The sequence below is a fragment of the Erythrolamprus reginae genome, chromosome Z (assembly GCF_031021105.1).
Source record: "Erythrolamprus reginae isolate rEryReg1 chromosome Z, rEryReg1.hap1, whole genome shotgun sequence".
NCBI classification, from domain to species: Eukaryota; Metazoa; Chordata; class Lepidosauria; order Squamata; family Dipsadidae; genus Erythrolamprus; species Erythrolamprus reginae.
This window is the reverse complement of record NC_091963.1, coordinates 135,294,120-135,308,301: the sequence shown is the minus strand read 5'-3', so window position 1 is coordinate 135,308,301 and position 14,182 is coordinate 135,294,120. Positions and strand designations below refer to the sequence as shown.

At 43.6% G+C, this 14,182-nt stretch overlaps 1 protein-coding gene across 1 annotated transcript; it reads left to right on the top strand.

The window, feature by feature from the left end:
* Window positions 1–14,182, top strand: KCTD13 (potassium channel tetramerization domain containing 13). Its single transcript, XM_070726641.1, has 7 exons — window positions 1–174; window positions 2,612–2,879; window positions 5,331–5,500; window positions 7,870–7,959; window positions 9,418–9,470; window positions 9,607–9,802; window positions 12,244–14,182. The coding sequence occupies exons 2-7, from the start codon at window positions 2,618–2,620 to the stop codon at window positions 12,484–12,486; spliced, it is 1,014 nt and encodes a 337-aa protein (XP_070582742.1). The 5' UTR covers window positions 1–174; window positions 2,612–2,617; the 3' UTR covers window positions 12,487–14,182.

The following is a 14,182-nucleotide window of genomic DNA, read 5'->3' as shown; positions in this document are numbered from 1 at the left end:
AGAGTAACTGTTCCGTTGGGGGTTGTCCGCCACAGGGGCGTTTAGGAGCATGCGCACTGTCATCCTCCGTCCTTTCTCTTGGGTCGAGGCATCCTGCGGAGTTGCTGCCCCGGAGTCCAGGCGGGGCTGAAGGGGAGGGGCCTGGCTTGAGCCCACCCTGCTCCCGTGGGGGAGGTGAGTGGATCAGGTGGTGGGGTGGGCGAGGTCGGAGTGCGGCAAGATATGGATGCCGTATCTGGGCTGCGGAAACCAGAGCTACCACAAGATGGCAGCAAAGGAGCATAAAAAACCTCAATCACTTGCTGCCATCCAGGGATGGCCCGGGACTTGCACCCAAGATTTCTCACCCTGAGGGGAAAGGAAGCTCCTATAGGAGAGGCAATTGGCCCCATTGTGGAGCCAATGCAAAGGGAAAAAGGTTGGCGAAAGGAAGATCCTAGCAATCGGAGAACTTAAATATGAATTAGGCTTGGAACATTGTCTTGTCCATAGCTGAAGCTGTCACTTCCAATATGTATTAATATTCTGCTTTTCTCATATGCAGGCACAGCCCAAGATCCCAGTCAAGAAATTCAATAGTAGTAGTAATAAATAATGCAAGAGTGAATAAAGATAGCCTGGTGGTGGGCAGCCAGGAAAATGAACACAGTAACATCTGGGCGGCACAAGGGCACCAAGGTGGAGCCAGGCAGTACCAGGAAATGATCCCGCTGGGCAGGGATGTTTGTTGAGGCAAAGACCAGTTAGTATAAAGTTGAATGCGAACCCATTGTTTCCCATTAGCAGTGCCAGGTGTGTGGAGTGTCACACAGGAGCAGAAGGTAGGTTGCGATGTGCTGGTAGATCTCTGGGTGGACCCCACCTTCTAATATCCCCCCTCCCCGATTCGTCCTCTGTGAACATATTGGACCAACTCCTGTAACGTCTGACAATCAGTATAGCTGGGTGGATTGCGGCCATTCAGTGCCAGCATCTCTTTTAAGGCAAACGCTTGAGTGGGAGAATGGTTCCATCACTTTTGAAACCTAAAGGAAGTTCCCTTCCCTTGAGTTGGGGGAGAGAGGCTGTGGGGAAGCAAGAATTGGGTTTGTGTGTGAAAAGATCAGTGGGGTGGATTCTGGTACTGATCACTATTTCCTGGTTTGAGTGTATGCCTGGTTAGTACATTTGTGCTTTGCCTTGAATTGTTGAGATATGGTGACTAAAAATCACTTGGTTGGTTTTACCCAACGTAAAACAAGCAAGTCTCTATGTGGCTTAGTAGTGTGATGTGTCACCCCAATCATTCTGTTTGTGAACTCTTAGAAAAAGAGATTACTTCCAATTTGGCTCAAGTTTGCTCTCCTATATCTCCTATACCTTTCTTTTATTCCTACATCTCTTCTTCTATTCTTTCATTGATATGTTCTATTACTATATCTTCTTTTCTATTATTTCTTAGATATATTTTACTATGAGTATCTCCTTTATAACCTTCATCATGTATTTTACTATGTGTATACATATATATACAGTATATATATATATATATATATATATATATATATATATATATATATATATACTGTATGTATGTATGTATGTGTATATATACACACACACACACACACACACACATACTATATATGTAGATTGTTCTGAGTTTGGGTTTTGCCCCGTGTAATATTTTGAGTGTCTATGCGACGTTTCGGTGAAATCACATTCACCATCATCAGGCTGAAGTTATAAGCTTCGTGCTGCTGTAAATATGGAACGTTTGCAACTGCCATATATATACATACATACATACATACATACATACATACATACATACATACATACACACACACACACACACACACTAAAACCCTCATTGTGTATTGGACAAAATAAATAAATAAACATAAATACTGCTATCGTATACAAGGGTGCCTCTACTTAAGAACTTAATTCGTTCGGTGACCAGGTTCTTAAGTAGAAAAGTTCATAAGTAGAAGCAATTTTTCCCATAGGAATCAATGTAAAAGCAAATAAATCTCAGAATTTGGGTGGGAGGAAGAAGAGGAGAAGAGTCACTGAGTTCTTTCTTAGATATATTTTACTATGAGTATCTCCTCTATAACCTTCATCATGTATTTTACTATGTGTGTGTATGTGTGTGTGTGTGTGTGTGTGTGTGTATGTATGTGTATACACACACACACACACACACACATACATACATATACCCACTAAAACCCTCATTGTGTATTGGACTAAAGAAAGAAAGAAAGAAAGAAAAAAGTAACCTATAAAACAGATCCCATAAGCTCGAATGGTATCCATTGCTGCTCCTGATTTATGGAATGAATCCAGGTGGGTTGTTGTTTTTTTTAGAAGGTGCATACAGAGGGGGCAGGTGTTAATGAATGGCAGAGGTGCAGGAGGACATTTATCCAAATAATACTGTAAATAAATTTGCTGGCAGAATTTCCAAGCTTGCATCTTGTTTTTTTTTCTTTAAAAACAAACAAAAATAGGTTTCCTTTTAGAGAAAGTAAAAAAAAAAAAGAATTCCCAGGTGCTTCAGCTCATCTTCCTGCAGGAAGTCTGCTGTTGGAAGGTCTCGTCGCTCAGTTTCCCTTTTCTGTAGGTGGCTATGTCAGCTGAGGCCACAACAGATTCATCCCCATCCCTGGAGAACTGTGCCCCGCTGGTCCCAACCCAGCACCGACGGGATGGCAGGAGTGGGGTAACCGAGGTGACTCTGGATCTCAAGCCCCTGAACCCCAGCAGCAAGTACGTCAAGCTGAATGTGGGAGGGTCTCTGCATTACACCACCGTACAGACCCTGACCAAGCAAGACACCATGCTCAAGGCCATGTTCAGTGGCCGAATGGAAGTCCTCACAGATAGTGAAGGTAGGAGTCTTAGATTGCCCCATATTTCCCACAGCTGGAAACAGGATTTTCTGGGCGATAGGAGATTGTGTAGGGGGTTCGTCCAAGGTGGGTCCCAGGGAGCCCTTGGAAAATTTCAGGGTGACTTATTACAGAGCAGGCTTTTCTAACCTCAGGTATTTCGGAGCAGTGGGGAAATGATCTGGTTTTAAGGGGTATAGTCACCACACCCTTGTCATGGTTAGATCACTCCCTGTTGAGGCTGGACTTTGATCGACCAATCCCCCACCGCAGGGAGGCGGAACCGATTAGGAGGTTCTGCCCCAGGCGCCTAATGGACCCAGTAGGGTTCAGAAGGAGCTTGGGGAATTTCCCGACTCATTTGACCGCAGTTTGGCCGAGTCTCTGGTGGCGGCATGGAACACAGCCACATTGGGGGCTCTGGACCGGATTGCCCCTTTGCGGCCTCTCCAAGGTAACAGACCTTGGGGATCTCCTTGGGTTACTGAGGAATTTCGGGGGATGAAACGCCAAAAGAGACGCCTAGACCAAGAATGGAGGGCCAGTAGCTCTGAATCTGACCGAGCGCGGGTAAGAACTTAACTTGTGGCGATAGAGGCGGCAAAGTCAACATACATTACCGCTCTTATTGCGTCTGCAGATTCTCGCCCAGCTGCCCTGTTTAGGGTGACCCGCTTTCTCCTGAATAAGGAGGCAGTGATGGAGCCCTTATAGGGGCAGGCTGAGGAATCTGTTCAGTTTCTTGCAGGTGAAGTTGCTCAGATTCATAATGATCTGGACTCCAATTGGGCAATACAGGCCGAGGTGACAGGGTCAGTCTTAGTTCCATCATTTGGCCTGGTAACCCCTGAGGAAGTGGACAAGGCTATGGGAGCTGTGTGTTCCTCCACCTTCTTACTGGACCTTTGCCCCTCCTGGCTGGTTTCGGCCAGTCGGAAGGTGACATGCGGCTGGATCCAGGCGTTGATTAATGCTTCCTTGAGTGAGGGATCATTCCCGCAGTCTCTGAAGGAGGCTGTGGTGCGACCCTCCTCAAAAAGCCATCCCTGGATCCAGTCAAATTGAAGAACTATGGGCCAGACTCCAACCTGCCCTTTTTGGGTAAGGTTGTTGAGAAGGTGGTGGCACACCAGCTCCGATGGTCCTTGGAAGAAGCTGATTATCTGGATTCAGTCTGGTTTCAGGGCCGGTTACAGCACGGAAACCGCTTTGGTCGCGCTGATGGATGATCTCTGCTGGGCCCAGGATAGGGGATATTCCTCTATCCTGGTGCTCCTCGACCTCTCAGTGGCCTTCGATACCATCGACCATGGTATCCTTCTGCGACTGGAGGGATTGGGAGTGGGGGACACCATTTTACGGTGGTTCTCCTCCTATCTCTCCGGTCGTTCACAGTCGGTGTTATTGGAGGGGGGGGAGCAGAGGTCCTCCTCTGGGCCTCTCCTCTGTGGGGTGCCGCAGGGGTCTGTTCTCTTCCCCCCTGCTGTTCAATATCTACATGAAGCCTCTGAGTGAGATCATCTGATGGAATGGGGTGAGGAATCAGTATGCTGATGATACCCTGTTAAACATCTCCACCCCATACCAATTCTGCGGGGGATGTGATGTACCAGTGCCTGGAAGCTGTAAGGATATGGATGGGGGCCAACAGGCTCAGACTCAACCCTGACAAGACAGAGTGGCTGTGGGCTTTTCCTCCTAATGATTCTTTGATCTATCCATCCATTGCTCGGGGGAGGGGGGGAAACATTGTCCCCCTAAGATAGGGTCCGCAACTTGAGTGTCCTCCGGGACCCACAGCTGAGTTTTGACCATCACCTTTCAGCTGCGGCAAGAGGCACCTTTGCCCAGGTTCACCTGGCTCATCAGTTACGGTCCTACTTGGACCAGGAGGCTCTCTGCAGTCACTCAGGCCCTCATCACATCCCGTCTTGATTATTACAATGCGCTCTACATGGGGCTACCCTTGAAAAGTGTTTGGAGACTGCAGATAGTCCAGAATGCAGCCGGGAGAGCTATCATGGGTGTACCTCGGTACACCCATATAACACCTTTGCTCCGCGAGCTCTACTGGCTTTCTATTAGTCTCCAGGCACAATTCAAGGTGTTGATTATTACCTATAAAGCCCTATATGGCTCAGGGCCAGATGATCTATGGGACTGTCTCTTGCCGCTTACCTCCCAGAGACCAATAAGAGTCCACAGAGTTGGCCTCTTCCGGGTCCCGTCAATTAAGCAATGCAGGTTGGCGGGACCACGGGGGAGGGCCTTCTCTGTGGCGGAAGACCTGGACACTTCAACTCCTAGAATTCCCCAGCCTGCATGGTTGGATTTTGAATTCTGGGAGTTGAAGTCCATATATCTTAAAAGTAGCCAAGATTGGGAAACTCTGGTTTACAGCATTTTTAACCCACTAATAATTTTAGGGACTAAAATTAACTGCTTTTCCAGGTTGGATCTTGATTGACCGGAGCGGCCGCCATTTTGGAACTATTTTGAATTATTTGCGAGACGGTTCAGTATCTCTTCCAGAGTCACAACGAGAGCTAGAGGAAGTGTTGTGTGAAGCCCGGTATTATCTGATCCAAGGTTTGGTCGAGGACTGCCAGCTTGCACTACAGGTGAGGGTGGCTGGGCTGAGAAATTAGAAGGTCCAATGACTTGAGTTTCATAGTCTTTAGAAGAAATGACAAGAGAACAAAACAGGATCTGACCTGTCTGTCTAGAAAGGACCAATAACTGAGGGCTCCTCCGTTTTACCAGAATTTCCTCCCCTGGTGATGACTTCACTTGGGGCCTATCCCCAGTAGTGTCTCACGATGCCTTCTAGCATCATCCAGCTACTATCGTCTCACTTGCAGCAATAAAGAGGGTGACGTAATGGTTCTCTATTGGAATTGGTAGACCCAACTTCTAATCCAGTGTTTCCCAACCTTGGCAACTTGAAGATATTTGGACTTCAACTCCCAGAATTCCCCAGCCAGCGGATGCTGGCTGGGGAATTCTGGGAGTTGAAGTCCAAATATCTTCAAGTTGCCAAGGTTGGGAAACACTGTTCTAATCCATTCTAAATCCTAGAAACTCACTGGGTCAATTTGAGCTTGTCTTCCCTCAACCCAAGAACTGGGTTGCTATAATGAGGAAGGTGCTAACTTTCTCCGTTAGCCGCACGAATCCCAGCGACCAGTTAGGTCCCACAGAGTGGGTCTTCTCCGGGTACCGTCAACCAAACAATGTTGCTTGGCGGGACCCAGAGGAAGAGCCTTCTCTGTGGCGGCCCCGACCCTCTGGAACCAACTCCCCGCAGAGATTAGAATTGCCCCCACCCTCCTTGCCTTTCGTAAGCTGCTTAAAACCCACCTCTGCTGCCAGGCATGGGGGAACTAAGATACACTGTCCCCCTAGGCCTTCACAATTTTATGTATGGTATGTTTGTATGTATGATTGGTTTTTATATAATGGGCTTTTAACTGTTTTTTAGTATTGGATTTTGTTGTACTGTTTTACTGCTGTTGTTAGCCGCCCCGCGTCTGCGGAGAGGGGCGGCATACAAATCCAGTAAATAATAATAATAATAATAATAATAATAATAATAATAATAATAGTAGTAGTAGTCATGGAAGAAGTTTCAAGTTTTATTGGATTTATATGCCGCCCCTCTCCGAAAACTCGGGGCGGCTAACAGCAATCATAGACAGTATACAATAATAATCCAATACTAAAAGCAAATTAAAACCCCTTAATATACAAAACCAAACACACATACAAACATACCATGCATACAATTGTAACGATCAAGGGGGAGAAGAAATCTTAATTCCCCGATAGTCAACACCCTGGTTGTTGACTATGAGTTAATACTACAGTCTCAGCCTTACCCTCCTAATAGAATTGTAGTTAACATTTTTTTACAAAGGGTAAAGGGAGACATTTTAAGAGTTATGTAAAAGTATAAAAATTGATTATTTAATCTTTTTTTTCCTTTCAATTTTCCATTCTGTTCGGTCATTTAAATTGTATTGCTGAAAGAGAGAGAGAAAGAACTCACCAGATATTGCACAGAAAACATGGACACCCTACATTTATATTACATATATTCTTTCTTTTGTATGTGTTAATATCGAGTATCTATGAGAGAAAACTGATTTCATATTAGAAAAGCATATAATTTTCAAGTGTTACTTGCAGTTCCCTTGTAAAATTTCTGTTAAGGCTCTTTGCCAGGTTTGTCCAGCCCAAGAACTATGAAAGCTAGTAATGCCGTCCAAGAAGACCGTAAACTTTTAAAATTATGGCCTTTCACACACATTAAATATGTTATGTATATTTTATAGGTGACCTAAGACAATTCCTCTTCACTTAATGCAGCTTAGGCAAGCCAAAAGCTTGGGCGTGTCTCTTCTAGGCCTTTAATTTTAGTTCTAAATCTTTCTTGAGCATACAGAGATTTCATTTACATCAGTTTTTCTCCAAACTTGGCAATTGTATGATATATGGATCTGAACTCCCAGAAATCCCCAGCTTGAATGCTAACTGGGGAATTTAGGAAGTTTATGTTTATGTTTATTAGATTTGTATGCCGCCCCACTCCGTAGACTCGGGGCGGCTCACAACACAATAAAAAACAGTTTATAACAAATCTAATAAATTTACAATTTAAAATATTTTTTAAAACCCATTATTAAACAGACATACACACAAGCATATCATATATAAAAGTTGAAGCCCACTCATTTTAAAGTTGCCAGGTTTGAAAAACACAGGTTTACACACTGCACTGTGTGGTACAATTTCTTCAGTGAGCCCACTTGTGCAAACACGAGTGGTTTTGTTTTCTAAGCCATTGCTTATGGTTTAACAGCTTTTGTGGATCAAGCCAATTGTGGCTTATTCACAAATCATGTTTTAGCACGATGTATGGAACTCATTAGTACATTTGTAAATAATGAATAGAAAGTCTTGAAAAAATATTTGTTTTTCACCTTCCTAGCAAAAAAGCGAAGCCTATGACCCTCTTTGCCATATTCCTATGGTCACATCTCCCAAGGAAGAGCAGCAGATCATCTCAAGGTGTTCCAAGGTAAGGAGGCTGAGAAGTCCCACAGGTTTTACCTCAGGAAGTCATAGAGATCAGGCAAGCTTAAGTGCTTTGGCTGTATTATTATTATTATTATTATTATTATTATTATTATTATTATTATTATTTATCATCATTATTATTATTATCATTATTTATTAAATGTATACGCCACCCTTCTTTGAAGACGCAGGTTGACCTACAACATATAAAAGCAGTATACATCAAGATATAATAATTAAAGTTAAAATTTAGAATTACATTTAAGAAAAATTAAAAGGCCTATTAACATGCACTCATACCCACTCAAACAAACCTACTTACATTCATTGGCCAGGGGGTAGAATCTAATTACCTCAGGCTTGGCAGCATAGAAGAGTCTTTAGAGGTGGGTAAAATGAGGACCCGGATTGTGGGGGCGATAGCCTAGCTCGGTTAAAAAAAGTGCTATTGCTAACATTGCTACCTTTGAAAAGTGTTCGGAAACTTCAGATCGTGCAGAATGCAGCTGCAAGAGCAGTCATGGGCTTACCTAGGTATGCCCATGTTTCACCAACACTCCGCAGTCTGCATTGGCTGCCGATCAGTTTCCGGTCACAATTCAAAGTGTTGGTTATGACCTTTAAAGCCCTTCATGGCATTGGACCAGAATATCACCGAGACCGCCTCCTGCCGCACGAATCCCAGCGACCGATTAGGTCCCACAGAGTGGGCCTTCTCCGGGTCCCGTCAACTAAACAATGTCGGTTGGCGGGCCCCAGGGGAAGAGCCTTCTCTGTGGCGGCACCGACTCTCTGGAACCAACTCCCCCCGGAGATTAGAACTGCCCCTACTCTTCCTGCCTTCCGTAAACTCCTTAAAACCCACCTTTGCCGTCAGGCATGGGGGAACTGAAACATCTTCCCCTGGGCATGTCTAATTTATGTATGGTATGCTTGTGTGTATGTCTGTTAGTATATGGGGTCTTTTTTAAATCTTTAATATTTTAAATTGTCAGATTATTTATGATTTGTTTCCACGTGTTGTGAGCCGCCCCGAGTCTTCGGAGAGGGGCGGCATACAAATCTAAGTAATAAATAAATAAATAAATAAATGTTGTAAGCCGCCCTGAGTCTAAGGAGAAGGGCGGCATAAAAATCAAACAAACAAACAAACAGACAAACAAATAAATAAATATGCTCTCCCCCCCTAGGCCTATATATGCATGGTATGTTTGTGTGTATGTTTGGTTTTTTAAATTAGGGTTTTTTAGATTATTTTAAATATTAGATTTGTTATATGTTGTTTCACTATTGTTGTTAGTCGCCCCGAGTCTGCGGAGAGGGGCGGCATACAAATCTAATAAATATGTAAGTCAGTCAGTCAGTCAGTCAGTAAGTAAGTAAGTAAATAAATAAATAGTTTGCTAAGCAAGAGGGGTGGTGGTCTTCAATTCATTCATATCTCTCGCCTTCCTTTCAGCCTGTGGTGAAGTTACTGCATAACCGAAGTAATAACAAGTATTCTTATACCAGGTAAGTTATGGTCCTGTGGTCACAAAAGGATGACCCTGGAGTTGTGGCTATCTCCCAGGTCATCCACCGGTCCTATTTCTTTAGTAGTATCTACACCACGGTTTTCTTCTTTCTCCCTCCCCCCCCCCTCCCAAAGTAATTCTGATGACAACTTACTGAAGAATATCGAACTGTTTGACAAACTAGCTCTGAGGTTCAATGGACGAGTGCTTTTCATCAAAGACGTTCTTGGGGATGAGATCTGTTGCTGGTCATTCTATGGGCAGGGCCGCAAGATTGCGGAGGTGTGCTGCACTTCCATTGTCTATGCCACTGAGAAGAAGCAGACCAAGGTAAAGTGTGGCCAGTCCTCAGGCCTCGAAATGCGAAGCTTTGGTTTTCTAATACAGGTAGTTCTCAGCATACGACCACAGGGAAGCCAAACTTTTCTGTTGCTAAGTGAGAAATCTGTTAAGCGAGTTTTGCCCTATTTTGCCATGTTAAAGTGAATCACTGCCATTGTTAAATTAGTAGTACAGTTGTAAAGGGAATCTGGCTTCTCCATTGGCTTTGCCTGTCAGAAGGTTTGTTTATTTATTTATTTATTTATTTATATTTTTATTTTTTATTTTATTTTATTTATTTTATTTTATTTTATTTATTTTTATTGGATTTGTATGCCGCTCCTCTCTGTAGACTCAGGGCGGCTAACAACAGCAATAAAAACAGCATATAAACAATCCAATATTAAAACAGTTAAAAACCCTTATTATAAAACCAAACATACATATAGACATACCATGCATAAAATTGTAAAGGCCTAGGGGGAAAGAGTATCTCAGTTCCCCCATGCCTGGTGGCATAGGTGGGTTTTAAGAAGCTTACGAAAGGCAAGGAGGGTGGGGGCAATTCTAATCTCTGGGGGGAGTTGGTTCCAGAGGGCTGGGGCCGCCACAGAGAAGGCTTTTCTCCTGGTTCCCGCCAAGCGACATTGTTTAGTCGACGGAACCCAGAGAAGACCCACTCTGTGGGACCTAGCTGGTCGCTGGGATTTGTGCGGCAGAAGGCAGTCCCTGAGATAATCTGGTCCGGTGCCATGAAGGGCTTTATAGGTCATAACCAACACTTTGAATTGTGACCGGAAACTGATTGGCAACCAATGCAGACTGCGGAGTGTTGGTGTAACATGGGCATATTTGGGAAAGCCCGTGATTGTTCTCGCGGCTGCATTCTGCACGACCTGAAGTTTCCGAACACTTTTCAAAGGTAGCCCCATGTAGAGAGCGTTACAGTAGTCGAGCCTCGAGGTGATGAGGGCATGAGTGACTGTGAGCAGTGAGTCCCGGTCCAGATAGGGCCGCAACTGGTGCACCAGGCAAACCTGGGCCAAAGGCGGTCAAGACATCAGGACACTACAACCGTCATAAATGTGAGTCAATTACCAAGTGTCTGAATTTCGATCACGTGACCGTGGGGATGCTGCGGTGGTCATAAGTGTGAAAAGTGGTCCTAGGTCACTTTTTTCAGTGCCGTCGTAACTTTGAACTAAGTAAATTGTTGTTAGGTCGAGGGAGATCCTTGACTTGCGGTCATTTGGTAACAGTTCTCCCTGAATAGGTACATAGGACCCATATTTAAAGTTTTGACAGTTTTGACAGCTACTGCTCCCAACCCCTCCCCAGTCATATGATTACATTTTGGGCATTCAGCAGCTCCCCATTTATGGCCATTTGCAAGCACTCTGGGGTCACTTGACAACAATTTAAAGTGTCTTTTGCCAAGCGCCAGTGTTTGCATCCAGTATCCACTGGACAATGGGTTTGCTTAACAGTGGTGTTGATTCATTGCACAACCTATATGGGGGGGGGGGGGACTCTCATAAAACTGAGTCAGTCATAGGGCCCACCGAATCAGCATGGCTTACAACTGTAATTCCAGACTCAATTAGAATAGAATAGAATAGAATAGAATTTTATTGGCCAAGTGTGATTGGACACACAAGGAATTTGTCTTGGTGCATATGCACTCCGTGTACATAAAAGAACATATACATTTGTCAAGAATCATGTGGTACGACACTTAATGGTTGCCATAGGGGTCAAATAAGCAATGAAGAAGCAATATTAATAAAAATCTTAGGATATAAGCAACAAGTTACAGTCATACAGTCCTAAGTGGGAGGAAATGGGTGATAGGAATGATGAGAAAAACTAGTAGAAATAGAAGTGCAGATTTAGTAGAAAGTCTGACAGTGTTGAGGGAATTATCTGTTTAGTAGAGTGATGGTGTTCGGGGGAAAAACTGTTCTTGTGTCTAGTTGTCTTGGTATGCAATGCTCTGCGTAGCGACGTTTTGAGGGTAGGAGACTAGGAGTTGAAACAGTTTGTGTCCAGGATGCGAGGGGTCAGTAAATATTTTCCCCGCCCTCTTTTTGACTCGTGCAGCATACAGGTCCTCAATTACAGTTGTAAATTGAGGACTACCTGTATGTTTTAGTGTCTTCAAATAGGGATGTAAACTCTTAAAAGAAAATAGCCTTTCCTAAGTCCAATTAGACACGTAAGAAGACAAAACTAGGGGTCTGCTTACTTCAAAATTCCGTCCTTGCGATAGCTAACGAGATGCTTAAACTCACAGCAAGGACACGAGGCAGCAACTACCTCTAATTTGTGTTCCTCAGCAACTGGCCTTGAGCGTGTTACTAGGGGTTAATTGCATTGCTTCCAGTTTGAAAGGGGGATTCCCACCATGAAGCGTAAGACTTGCCCTGTCCTGCTTTCCCTTGGGTGTACAGGTCGAGTTTCCTGAAGCCCGGATCTTTGAAGAAACGCTGAACATCCTGATTTATGAGACACCACGTGTACCAGACAAGGCCCTCCTGGAGGCCACCGGGGGAGTTGCGGGTGGAGGCGGAGGCCCCCTCCGTGCCGGTGATGACGAAGATGGGCGGGAGCACCGAGTCCGGCGCATTCACGTCCGTAGGCACATTATGCATGACGAACGCCCTCACGGCCACCAGGCTGTTTTCAAAGACTGATACAGCCTTGTTACCAAGGTCCTCGTTGCTCCAACTGTTCCGTGCCAAAGGAGGACCTTTCTCTTTTGATGTTTCACCTGAGAGGTGAAACAAGGAGGAAACTCTATGGTGTTTGTGCTCTTTCTAAGTATTTTCTGTTTGGAATCTTTTTAAAAACAAACAACCCTGTTTCTTTACAACTAATTTGAGCACATCTTCCCCTTCTCACCAATTTTTGTTGTGACAATAAAAGGCCTTGGTCATCATATAATTTATTGGAATGCTCTAATTACTGATTTTAATCTTAATAATCTGGCCTTTTCTCCACAGCCAACCCAATTGTTCTGCCTTGTAATGCTCACAGTACACACTGATTAAGATGGTGGTCCTCTCTTCACAACGTCTTTAATCTGACTGCTTTCCTCTCAGAAAGAAGACTCCCGTTTAGCTCTGTTCTAACCATCCCTAGTCAGATGGCTTTATGGTTCCCTTGAGGCTGTTTTAAACTTTAAACTAGAACATTTTAATACCAAAGTTATATAAGGTCAAATATATGTGTATAAGTCAAAATACCTATTTCAGTTTAATTTTGGATTTATGCTTTTAATGACTGCCGTTTTGGTACCTAGTCAATTTATTTTTCCATTTCTTTCTCAGCTGTTTAAGACAAGGTGCTGTCTAGACAAATTAATATTACTTATCTAGATCAGAAGTCTTCAAACGTGGCATCTTTAAGATGTGTGGACTTCAACTCCCAGAATTCTAGGAGTTGAAGTCCACAAGTCTTAAAGTTGCTATGCTTGGAGACCCCTGATCTAGATCAGTGTTTCCCAACCTTGGCGACTTGAAGATATTTGGACTTCAACTCCCAGAATTCCCCAGCCAGCAAACGCTGGCTGGGGAATTCTGGGAGTTGAAGTCCAGATATCTCCAAGTTGCCAAGGTTGGGAAACACTGATCTAGATAATAATACCATGGATGTCAAACTGGTGGCCCACAGCCCAGATGCATCACACGTAGGCCATGCCCACATAGGCTCCACGAAGTGGAAAAATGTCATGAAATATCATGTGATGGCAATATGAGACATGATCTCGATGATAATAATTATTAATCCTCCAGATTAGATTTTAGTGGGCTCTTTCCATGCTGTCTTTGCCTTCTAATATTACTGAATTCAAATTTCATCTAAAGCCTCTCCACCCACTCACAATATAAAGTATCTTAAAATGCTTTACACTTTTAGTCTAGTGGGCATATACTGTATATATAATGTTCCTATACTTCTGGTCACAATCAAATGTAAGGTTGGTTAGAAAATTCTCCATTTATTTGGAACAACGGAATATTTTATCCTGTAACACCCCTGTCCAATCTACCCCATATTTGAACTCCCCTTCTGTTTTCTGTTGAAATGGTACAGTTTCACATTAGATATAACAAAGGGCTACAGGGCATTCCAGTAGCCCTTTAGTCCAGTAATTTGATCACTCTATTTGGATGTGCCTAATAATGGCAATAGGAAGGAGTTGAGGTTGTAATGAACTTGTTATCTGAAGTTTTCCTGTCCCTCCCCAAATTCTTCCAGTATATCCTCCTGTCCCTGAAGGAAGTTATCTTGAATTAATTATTGTAATTTTGTACTTGTATAATTTATTTAAACTGTTGGTTTTTTTCTATTAAATTATTGTAATAAAAAGTTTCCTGCTTTAAAAAA

What these genes read in the sequence shown, in the direction of transcription:
- KCTD13 (XM_070726641.1), top strand. Translation starts at nt 2,618, where the DNA reads ATGTCAGCTGAGGCCACAACAGATTCATCCCCATCCCTGGAGAACTGT. An exon ending in AGTCCTCACAGATAGTGAAG is followed by an intron (nt 2,880 to 5,330) that starts GTAGGAGTCTTA and finishes CTGCTTTTCCAG; the next exon opens with GTTGGATCTTGATTGACCGG. An exon ending in ACTGCCAGCTTGCACTACAG is followed by an intron (nt 5,501 to 7,869) that starts GTGAGGGTGGCT and finishes TCACCTTCCTAG; the next exon opens with CAAAAAAGCGAAGCCTATGA.